The following is a 12611-nucleotide window of genomic DNA, read 5'->3' on the forward strand; positions in this document are numbered from 1 at the left end:
GAAATCACAGCAGATTGTATCAAGTTCAACAGGGTCAGAGATTCAAGCTACGTTCAGTAAGCCAAGAACGAGAACATTTATCCAAATGAGTGTTTTTAAATTCTGTATATATATTTTTTTAAAATGAAAACTTCCCTAGAGAATTTTCCAAATGCTTACTATTTCTACTTTAACATAATGAGACTAATATTTGTTAATTCTGGCAAAACAGGCTATTATTCAGAGTAGAAAAAAGGCAGCAAACCAGCCCCAACCTGGAGAGGAAGTGCTCCAGAGCTAAGTTTGCTCAATGGAAACAATGAAATGACTACTGCCAACGAGGCACTGAACCACTGCGGACACAGGCACCGAACCACCGCCGACACAGGCCCTGAACCACCGCCGACAGAGGCACTGAACCACTGCTGACCAGGCACTGAACTATCGCCGACACAGGCACTGAACCACCACCAAGGAGGCACCGAACCACCGCCGACGCGGGCACCGAACCACCGCCGACACGGGCACCGAACCACCGCCAAGGAGGCACCGAACCACCGCCGACACGGGCACCGAACCACCGCCGACACGGGCACCGAACCACCGCCGACACAGGCACTGAACCACCGCCGAGGAGGCACCGAACCACCGCCGAGGAGGCACTGAACCACCGCCGACACAGGCACCGAACCACCGCCGACACAGGCACTGAACCACCGCCGAGGATGCCCCGTCAGAGGCACAGCACCCCTGGGAGAAGGTGAAAACAGGAGAAGATCAAGAAGGGACCTGGATGCTGGAAAGCCATCGCCACACAGATTAAATAATCTCAACTTTAAGTGTGCAGAGAAAGTCTCTTTTTTCTAAAAGTTTAATAACAAATGGTAATAATAATGATAATAATAAAAAGAAGTCTGGGGTAAAGTATTTTAAAGTTTTTTTCCCTCCCTTCAGAAAATTGCAAAGAGCTAAATTCACTAAGAATTTATGAGCACTTTAAAACAGAAAGTGTAATGACGTGCTTTCCCTCAATGACCCATTTTTCCTCACCAAAGCCAAGAAACCTCAAGGACACATAGAAACCATTTAGAACACTTTGCTGCCTCCTCCAATCCCAGTTCCTACAAGACATTTGCAAGGAATCAGCTTCAAATTCAGTTATATAATAAAACATGAATTTTTAAAATACAGAGGTTGGACACTAGCTAAATTCTTTTGTTTCTAAAAGGAATTACGGAAATAAAATACAATGAGATATTTCAAATTGAGTTTCCATCTTTAGATCAACAAGTGAGTGCTGACTGGAATATTACCATATTCCCTAAATATTATCACACTCCCCAAAATGGTCTGCCTAAACCTCCTCCCTCACCTTCTAAATAACGATTCTAAGTGCATAATTAACTCTTATTTCCCATTTTTACAAAGCATGCGGAAAAACTATAAGACATAACCTATGAAATAAACTTGAAATTTTCCCTAATATAATGCTGTTACTATGGTAACCTTTGCACGTTGGTTTTGAAAAGACTCAGATCTCTGAGTCTGAATAATATCATGCTACCTTGTTACATTTTACTCTTTCTTCCTTATAAAACCTTTGCAGTAGCACACACACATTTAACAGAACAGTGTCTACCCAATTAACCACACTGAATGTATTCTTTTAACTCAATGATTATTTCTATAGTTTGTTTCCTGATGCCTCTTCTCTTGGAATATTGTCCAAGAATACAACAGAAATCATGATCATCATTCAATGTCAAATTTTCTGTCAATGGCCTTTCTGAATTGTCTTTCTGATTTTCCCTGTTTTAGGCATTTTGGCAAAAATATTTAGTGACATAAATACTTAATATGTAGCAAATATAAAAAGTATTTTTTTAAAAACAACAACCACACTTCTTTCTGATAGTTGCCTTGAGAAAATCTCTACCCAAGGTAATCATAAGGGTTGCCCTTAAAAAGACTCTCTCTAGTAGAAGGCGTACATACAGCTAGAGCTACAATGGGAACTATATTTCATTTCATCATAAATTCGATTTCATATACACTCTCATACTTAATCCTGGCAATACACCTGTGAAGTGAACAGAATAGATAGGATAACTTCCACTTCAAAGATGTATCATTTGGGGGCACCAGGCTGAAGAAGAAAACTGGTATACAGTATCACTACCACCACTCACATATTACATGACAGTGAGCAAGGCATACAAAGGGATAAACAGAATCCTAAACTTAAATAAGAAGGTACAGTCTAGATTTAACCTCAGAGATGTCTTCTCCCAGCCGAGTAGAAAGCCTAAGAGGCTGAGTTAGAGACTTGTGTTCTTTCTGTACCCTGCCTATCTTCTTTATACTAGATTTTAATGCCGCCTTTAAAAAAAAAAAAAGTAGTAGAAATAAAATTACATCTAAATGTACAGTTTCGTGGCATTGTTTTGCCTTGTTGTCAACCAATTAATAACTTAGTACCCTTTTACTTGTCTGTACATTCCCTACTAGATTAAAAAAACCATTGACACCAAGAACTGTTTTGTTTGTTACTATATTTTTAGTGCCTAGCAGGCCTATTATATAGAATATTCTTTTTTTTTTAAATTTTATTTATTTGAAAGACAGAGTTCACAGAGAGATAGAGACAGAGAGAGAGATCTCCCATCCGCTGGTTCACTCCCCAGATGGTCACAATGGCTGGAGCTGCGCGGATCCAAAGCCAGGAGCCAGGAACCTCCTCGGGGTCTCCCACGTGGGTGCAGGGGCCCAAGGACTTGGGCCATCCTCCACTGCTATCCCAGGCCATAGCAGAGAGCTGGATTGGAAGAGGAGCAGCCGGGACTAGAACAGGTGCCCAGACGGAATGCAGGCGCCTCAGACCAGGACCTTAACCCACTGCACCAAAGCACCGGCCCCTAGAATATTCTTAACAAACGCTTTCTAGGGGCTGGTGCTGTGGCACAGAAGGTTAAGCCTCTGTCTGTTGTGCCAACATCCCATATGGGTGCCAGTTCAAATCCCAGCTGCTCCACTTCCAATCCAGGTTCCTGCAGATGGCCTAGGAAAGCAACAGAAGATGGCCTAAATGCTTGGGCCCCTGCACCCAAGGGAGACTAGGAAGAAACTGCTGGCTCCTGGCTTTAGATCAGCTCATCTCTGACTGTTGCAGCCATCTGGGGAATGAACCAGCAGATGGAAGACCTCTCTCTGTCTCTAACTCCGCCTCTCACATAAATAAATAAATAAAAAAAAATGCTTTCTAAATGCATGAGCTCTGCTTGTCTATCTACACAGCTACTCAGTCACCTAATTCAGAATGAGAACCAAGCAGTGAGGTGTAACACAGGGAAGTATGTACAAATGTCACTGGTTTCCTAATTAGGGACCAAAGATCAGAGTGTCACTCCAAATTATGCTACACTGGCATGAGGATTATTTTGAGTTGAAGGCAACTGAGAAACAATAAAAGCAAGAAGATCTCTACCCATTTCTGTCTAAAAATAGAGCATAAATTCCCTTTATAAAAATAACACAAATTTCCATTTGTAAAGGTGTATCTCTCTTCCATGCCAGGAAGAGGAGTAGATTTCTTAATTACTAGAGATGACTCTTATCAGTGTAGAAGGTCCCCAGTTGAGTGTGCATTGTAACTTTCTTTCTTTATTTCCCCCATATATTTACTGACCCTACAGGCCCAAAGCCCCCAATTCTGTTTATTTATTTTCCACAATTTATCCCCTCTTTGCAAAAATGGCATTTAAGTCCCTGGCCTAACCACTTCTTTGGGGATTCACTTATTTTCCATGAAGACCTCTTAATACATAATAAATTCTCTCTCCTATTAATCTACCTTTTGTCAATTTAATTTGCAAGGTCTCTCTCTCTCTTCTTTACCTTAAGAGGGTAAAGGAAAGTTTTTCCTCTTCAGCTGATATACTACAAATATTCTCCATTTACTAGATGAGTGTAATTTGCACTCCAAGACTTTCTTCAACAAGTATATTTACAGAATGTGATTAGAAGTATTTCATTAAAAAACTGCAATGCTAAATTTGTTTTTAATTTCCACCTGTAATTTGCATATTTTATGGTAAACAACAAATTAATAATTATATGATGGTCTGTTTTCCAGAAACTGAGAGTTAATTACTGTAATGACTGGGCAACAAATCCTTTTTATTTCAGTTTATATTCAACTCTCTGCTTCATTCAGTTTATTTTTAACTGTTTTCAACAAAGGAAACGTGATCACTAAAAATAATTACTGACAATAAACCATTATGCAATTTTTGCTATATAATTCATAATTCCTCTAAGAAATCAAGTTGACATGATAACAAATTTCCATCCATTTTCATCCATGAGATGAGCTGTATTAACAGATGCTCTCAGTGTACTCATATAAAACAGAAAATAAGGGACAATAATAATATCAATTTATTTCAGTAAAAAATGTTTATGTGTAATAAAATTTGTAATACATTTGATCAACTGTAGAAAATAAATAAGGTAATGATAATTACAACCCAGTAAAGACAAAAAAAAATCAAAATCTCAGTACCTCACATGACAGGAAACAAATAATACTTTAATTTCAATTTATATATGGAATTTGCAGAAGAAACTGACTAAAACATAAAGTAAAAATATTAGTAAAATACTAGTATGTGAAACAAATGTAAATATTCTATTGTATAACTGTGTTTTTTTTTTTCTTTTGACATGTAGAGTTATAGATAGTGAGAGAGATAGACAGACAGAAAGGTCCTCCTTCCGCTGGTTCATCCCAAATGGCCACTATCGCCAGTGCTGCGCCAATCCGAAGCCAGGAGCCAGGTGCTTCCTCCTGGTCTCCCATGTGGGTGCAGGGCCCAAGGACCTGGGCCATCCTCCCGGGCCACAGTAAAGAGCTGGATTGGAAGAGGAGCAACTGGGACTAGAACCCGGCACCCACATGGGATGCTGGTGCTGCAGGCGGAGGATTAACCAAGTGAGCCACGGCACCGGCCCCTAACTGTTATTTTTAAAAATAAATCACAATTAAGTATCAAACTAAAATCCCTATCCTAAAGATAAGCTAACCTTGACTAAGCTAGAGCTGAAAATAACCAGGCATTCTCACAAGCGGCCAAGAATCACAACTGATTGGATAAGGTCATGTTCCAGGGGTGAACTCCCCCGAGAACAAACCTGGCGCCCCTACACTGCTGAAGTTGGTTTGATGTGGGCTAAGCAGGGAGTTAGAGAGGAACAAAGGAGGTGAGAGGTTTCCACTAGTCTTTATGCTTTGGGCCCGCAAAACAGCAGAGACTGGCCCAACTGCTTGGACCCGAGCATCCACCATGGGAGATCTGGAAGAGCTTCTGGCTCCTGGCTTCTGATCGGCTCAGCTCCAGCCATTGAGGCCATTTGGGGAGTAAACCAGCACAGGGATGACCTCTCTCTGTGTGTCTCCACCTTTCTCTATAATTCTTTCAAATAAATAAAAACTCCACCCTCTTCCATGCAATTCAGCACATTCACTTTCCCATTTTGTACCTGAGCCTCCTCCATCATGCAAGAAGACACTGCAATGCACACTGTATACTGACACAGCATGAAGCCGCATGGAATCCTAGAGATCGTGCAAGCTCCAGCCGTGTGCCCACTCACTGAAGGCACACATGTGTCACTCATGTGCCGTGATTCTCCTCAGGGGGCTGCTGGCGAGCATGTCTGAGTGTGCACCATCTCTTTAACCTCTTTCAAGAAACCTTGCTCGTATTCTTGCACTCTGTGTCTCTGCTCTGACTTCTCCTCTTACGGGGAGACAAGTAGCTTGGAGTCAGTAGGGCTGGGGATCCCAATCCCCACAATAGGTTATTTAAAGATTCGTCTTTCTGATGTAGGAAGCCCCAAACCCCCTAACTCTAACACAAATATCCATCCCCAACTGAACAAGGGATGCATGTAACGTGCATGATAACGCAGTGAGCATATGTGCCTGCCCTCTTTTAATTAGGGACAATTCTTCTCAGAACATCAACAAAACTTAACGAATCTGTATGGTTTCCCTGAAAACAAACTGTTAAAACTGGTAACACTTCTTTACACAGGGAGCTAGGTATCTCATCACACGATCCCTTGCTCCTGACTCGTACAACCCATTAAAATTCCTTCCTATTGACAGCTTAAATCATTCTTGTTTCCACTGGCATACAAGCGGGACAAGAGCTCTCAGATATGCTCCTGATTGCAAAACTGCTTCTCACTCAGACTATCTGGATATATTTAGTAGAAACATTTAGCCATTTGCTTTAAAATACAAGTATTTAAAATATACTTCTGGAAAGAATATTGTTGATAATTATTCAAATGTAAGATGAAACATTTCAGCTACAAACATAAAAATATCTCGAGGAAATACAGTTTATAAAACTCTTTTAAGGGGGACACTAGCACAGAATATTCTAAGACCACAGTAACATTCAAATCTCCACTTCTCCAGATTTCGCTTGTTAGATTTGGACTGTTCATAGATTTGAAGAATTCAGACCGTCAGCCTTTCACAGAAGGGTATCAGTACTAAACGTAGATTTTGTTCTAAAATACTCAATCAAAAATACAGTACTCATTTTTACAAACAGGAGAAAAGTGAAGGGTTTTTCAAAATTTCGTAAAAGATGTCATAAAATACAAACTATCAAATCAAATCACAATTATCTAGTAACAATCGTAATTACGATACATGACTGAATCAAAGTGTAACCATAATGAATACATCTTCCTTTTCACATTCTAACCTTGTGACAAGCCAACAATTACAACTGCAATTGTAAAAAAAAAAAGAGAGAGAAAAAGAAAAAGGAAAAAAAGTACATTTTCCATTCCCTTTCACACACGGATCAACAAAAGCTAGCTGCTAATCTTGTGGCTGATCAAAACGTTTGCTCAAGCAGATGCAGACCTAATAACTACAGGAGCTGACTGCAGGGAGATGGCTAAAACAGTAGATTCTAGATTAGCGAAGAATTTACAACCAGCAAAAAGCAGCCAAACTTAAGTGGTGTCAGCACAGACCCTAGAAACCTGTTGGACAGTTTCCTCCAACTCCCTTTTTTCGGTTCATAGTCCTCCTGTTAACCTGCAAATTGGAAACAGCATACCTGGGACTAAAGAAGCCCACTCTTCCCTCAAATGGCCTCTTGAATCAACCTGTTCCCTGAATCAACCCCTTTGAAACTGAGCCCTCAAACAGTGCCTTAAATTCAGACCCCAGACACTCTCCTTCCTTTGAAGTGTCCTAGCCCCACCTTCTGCCCACACTAAAATTCACTCAATGAATCCAGCCCTAGGAGGTTCTCATCACCAAATGCACGAGGTCACACCCTGATGACTGGTAATATCTTGAGGGGTTTTGTTAGGGGACTTCCAGGCCTGGGCAGGGGAATTCTAAGCCCAGGACACAAAGTACTGGGCTTCATAAAAATTCCCTGAAATGTACAGCTGACCAAGCGGGAACGTGGACACCAGCTGAACACACAACCAGACCAAATAACCGCTGTGACGCCAACCAGGCCCCTACTGTGCAGTGCCCCTCATTCCTGACTCTCCTTTCCCTGGTGCCTTCGCAGAAGCCCCAAAGCACCCTCATCCAGCAGGACAGCAGCTCTGCAGACACGGAAGTCTGCTACCTCCTCGCCTACTGGGAGATTACACCTTCTTTCCTTTACCCTCCACACTGTCCTCCTTATTTTGATTCGGCACTGGGGACAGGGACCAAGCTTTCAGTAACATCATCTCTTGGTGCACTGGCTGTCCAGTGTCATGTAGCCCAGGCCTAATTTTAACCAGTAACAAGAGCTAATAGTACAGAAACTGGGGATTTGCTTCCTGCTCTGAGGGACTTAATTGAATTACCTGAGAATGCATAGCTGGTAGTAAAATTATTGGCTACATCCATCGATACAGTTCTTTTTTTTTTTTTTTTAAAAAAACCATGTGTGGATTTCAGGATTTTTATTTTTTCATTACTTTTTTTTTTTTTTTGACAGGCAGAGTGGACAGTGAGAGAGAGACAGAGAGAAGGAGAGAAGGGTCTTCCTTTTTGCCGTTGGTTCACCCTCCAATGGCCGCTGCGGCCAGCACATCGTGCTGATCCAAAGCCAGGAGCCAGGTGCTTCTCCTGGTCTCCCATGCGGGTGCAGGGCCCAAGCACTTGGGCCATCCTCCACTGCACTCCCGGGCCACAGCAGAGAGCTGGCCTGGAAGAGGGGCAACTGGGATAGAATCTGGCGCCCCAACCGGGACTAGAACCCGGTGTGCCGGCGCCGCAAGGCGGAGGATTAGCTTGTTAAGCTACGGCGCCGGCCATCGATACAGTTCTAACAGCAGAATCTGCTGTAAACAGTGTTCCTGTGAACTAAATCTCAAGGTTTACTAAAACAAGGCCTGAATCTTTCACGGCCATCAGGCTTACTTCAGCAATCTGTAGCACTGGCTAGTTAGTAAGGCTACTAAAATATAGCCTCTCAATTAAAAAAGTAAAATCACTGAAAAATTCTTACTAAAGTATTAAATACTATTGAAATAATCTCAATTAGAAACATTTCTCTATTACCTACAGATAAGAAAGTACAGCACCCAAGAGGTGAGCTTGTATTGATTTAAATAGACAAAGAAGGAATGCATTTTAGTAAAAGGAAAGAAGATGGATGATTGACAGTTCTTGGGGAAAGGTTAAAAATTCAAAAGGAGTGACTTCATGTGGCTCAGAACTTAAAAGCTTTTTTCTCTTCTCAACAGAAAAGCAGTTTCAAGTAATAACAGGTTGCCATGGAGATGAGAAGCTAGAGAGACCAGAGAACTCAATTTGCAGTTAAATGGGCTGGAAACAATCCTTACTACTTGGTAAGGAAAGAGATTAAAAATATACTTGATTGCCAGAGGGAATCTTTTTCACCTAGCTATTTCTCAACCTCATTAATGAACAAAGAAGTATTAAAAAAAAAAAATGAAAACCCAAGGTATCCATAGATTGAACCCATTAAACGTAATTCAAAATTTTAAACATTATCATACATCCTTCCTATTCTGGGTGACTATGCTTCTTTTCAATAGCACTTGTCAGTAAATATCAGAATTAGACTAAAATCATGTTCAAGAACAAACTGGTATAACTGAGAGAAGTTGAACTTCAGGGACAAAAAAAGCACAACACATAGAAAAGTAACCACAGCTAAGAAACAGATTCGAATAGTGAAAGCAGGTTTTGAGAAACCTTCCCCGGCAGTCGGGAGTACCTTTGTGGGTGCTGTACAGGGCTGCGAAGGTCACCGTGAAGAAAGTTGTGGAGTACTTGCCAGCATTCACTAAATGAGGAAAGGCCCTCTTTGTGTCTCGGTATCGGCGCAGGCACTGGATGAAGCGAAGCCAAGCAGGAATGCACTGAACAATGGCTCGCACCCCGTATGTGTATTTGTTGCAAACTTCTGGTTCTGTGAAGATTTCAAAGAAAAAAATTACAGTTTAAAAAAAAAACAAACTTGTTCATATAATTTAGCCACATAGAATAACCAGCAGCAGGTCCAGAAAAGGTAAAGGCCCCTTTGCGATTGCTACATTTCCAAGCTTCTGGTGGCTGCTAGGTCAGGGAGGGAGGCCCCCTCAGACTTCTGGGTGTCTGTCCAGGACCCCCTTCTTTGGAGAGTGCAAAAACTACAAGGAAAACAGAAAATGCTTGTATAAATCAAAGAGGGCAACAAGTTTGCTCCGCAATCTGGAAAAACCTATACTTACCACCGAGACTCCAGACAATTTCAGGAATTCCAAGACACTAAAACACACTATCCCTCTGCTCCTACTTTACTTTAAACTAAGAATGGACTTTGTGTTTCATAATAATAAGAATGGAGCTGGTAAATGAGTTTTTCTTTTAATTCTCTTTAGATACTACAATGCAATTAACCTACAACAGAGTGTGAACCACTGTCAACCAATGAAAATGAAAATGTGTCAGCCTTGGCTTCATCGTTGACTTTGGTAAGTCAAATTTTACGTGATTCACCTAAATTAGGTCTTTGTGATGATGGTAAAACAGAATCAGAGAAAAACAGAATCTCAAATAAGAATTAAAAAGTAATCTAGGGGCCAGCATTATAGCACAGTGAGGAAAGCCACTGCTTATGATGCCAGCATCCCATAGGGGTACAAGTTCGTGTCCCAGCTGCTCCACTTGAGATCCAGCTGCCTGCCAATGGCCTGGGAAAAGCAGCAAACAATAGCCCATATGCTTGGACCCCTGATACCCACGTGGGAGACCTGGAGGAGGCGCCTGGCTCCTGGCTCCGTATGGCCTGGCCCAACCCCAGCCATTGCAGCCTTCATTTGGGGAGTGAACCAGAAAATGGAAGATCTCTCTGTCTCTCCCTCCCTCTCTCTATAACTCTGACGTTCAAATAAATAAATAAATCTTTTTTTAAAAAAAGTAATCTATACTGACTTTCTCAAAGCACTTCATCTAATTCTAAATAGTTAGTATTTTGATAATGTTATAATAACTTCATAACGTTATAGAGCAAAACTGTGATGACAAAACACTGGAATGAAAAGCATTTGTGATATAACTGCCACCTGAAAAATAGTTTCAGAATTCTTTAAGCCTAAGTTATAAATCTTTTGGCAAATGGACGGCTAAAATCATAACATAATTTAAAACCCAAATTATTTCAGATAAAAAGAATTCTAACACAAAGCCGAGTACATTTAATTAAGTTTATAGTATCATAGGAAGAGCTTTCACCATGACCTTATTAACTTTCTCAGTTACCATTTCCAGTATTTCTTAGTTTATGGTGGCAAATTTGTATCCTACCTTCTGTATCATTTGGCAACAGGCCCATACTTCTATCCCACTTGAGCTCGAAACTGTAGAAGCAGATCATATATTCCAGGTCCATCAGGATCACCGACAGGCTATTCAGCTGATCAGCCAGCCAGAAATCAGCAAAGCCTACTTTATGGAACGGGGCTGTGAATACTCGAAACTGAGAGGGAAAAAGAAATCAGGAAGTTAGAAACAAGGAAAGTCAAATTAAATTTTGCTAACGTGTGTCTCAGAATTCAACATGACTGCTCTAGTTGATAAAATAGAAACCATTGAACCAACCACAGACCAACACAGCGACCTGGCGACAGTGTCTTGCCTGAGCGCTAGCAGTTATGTATGGAAGGGAGAACAAGAAAAGTAATAATGTCTACGAAAGGTCAACCATGGAAAAGGGAGGGGAAGGCAGAAACAGCCATAATTAAAAAACAGAAAGCAAAGAGGTGGGGAGAATTTAAGTGAAAAGCAGGGAGACTGTGTAGAAGGCTAAGTACTGAGAGCAAGTCTAACATTTAAGCTCTTAAATAAATTTTGCTGAACAGGCAAATGCCATAATGATTTCTAGAATGTTCTTCCATCTTGGCTAACTGGATACAAAACTCATCTTTGCCTACAAAGAAGGGAAAGATGGCATACTCTCTAAGGCATATTTGATTGTCTAACCAAGTCACTTGCATTTCACTAATGACATGGTGATGACTATGTTCATCTTGAAACTGTACCACAAAAATCGGCCCTCTTTCTCATTGTTCTGAGAACAATGCTAAATGTTTTAAGGCTGAATGTACTGAGCATTTACCCAGAGTCCACTTGCCTCAGTGCTTATGCATGTATTAACTCAATCCTCCTCACAATTCTATGAGCTAGATACTGTGTGTGTGTGTGTGTCTATTTTATAGAACACCGACAAACTCAGCCCAAGAGAATTTGTGGAACCCTGTTTACCACTGCAGTGAACAATCCTGGATACTAATGTAATCATCAGAAATAGGCTCAAATGGGCAAACTACCTTGACAAGGCTTTGTATCAAGTAAAGATGGATGAAGGTAGCTTTAATCCTCATTCTCTCAGGCTCCTTCTATCTTATACAAAAGAAAACAGACTTTAGAAACAAGAAATTCTGACTAACCAGCAGGTTTGAGAAATTAAGTCGAAATATCTAGGTTCATGGCCATCTAGCTAAATAAGTAGACATCTTCAACTTGGGAGTCTATGGCTCTCTCTCTTAGACATGGCTAGTTCTTTCTATTCTTTCTCTAGATATTTCCAATATTTCAGGAAGATAAATGGCTATATTACAAATCAATTCTCAGTGCCAACTATCAATGACAGATGCTACTATGGAACACTGAAAGGTATACTAGTGTCCACAGGATATAATCCAAGTGTTGAGAAGTTATTTTCTGGACCTGATGTATTTTGGTTGCATGGCTCAGTCTCCTGGTCAGTCCCACACTCTGAGGAAGCCCATCAGACCAGACAGACAAGCTGTATCTTTTGCAACCACAAGCTACAGATACAGCAAACTGCTTGGGCCAGGCTGATCCTAGTTACTCATGCATGCGAAGGTTCTGGCAAATCTCGTATTTTAAGAAACTCTAGGGTGCAGAATGAACTTAGAGCATTCATAGAGACAGAGACAAGAGGACAACTTAGAATATAATACCAAAGGACCAAGAACTAACTCAATCTCCAGTCACAGACTTTTGTAAAGTTGGTAGCCTAGGGCAAATTTCTTCTAATTTTCAATTGGCATCGAACTACTCC

General features: G+C 40.9%; 1 protein-coding gene across 1 annotated transcript in view; it reads right to left on the reverse strand.

Annotated features, from left to right (window-relative positions):
* Nucleotides 1-12611, reverse strand: part of XPR1 (xenotropic and polytropic retrovirus receptor 1) — a 214127-nt gene that overhangs the window by 39440 nt on the left and 162076 nt on the right. Inside the window, exons 10-11 of the mRNA XM_062192940.1 lie at nucleotides 10832-11003; nucleotides 9261-9455 (exon numbers count right to left, since the gene is read on the reverse strand). Of these exons, the coding sequence (XP_062048924.1) occupies nucleotides 9261-9455; nucleotides 10832-11003 (367 nt within the window). The remainder of the gene's footprint in view (nucleotides 1-9260; nucleotides 9456-10831; nucleotides 11004-12611) is intronic.

Source organism: Lepus europaeus, chromosome 5 (assembly GCF_033115175.1).
Source record: "Lepus europaeus isolate LE1 chromosome 5, mLepTim1.pri, whole genome shotgun sequence".
NCBI lineage: Eukaryota > Metazoa > Chordata > Mammalia > Lagomorpha > Leporidae > Lepus > Lepus europaeus.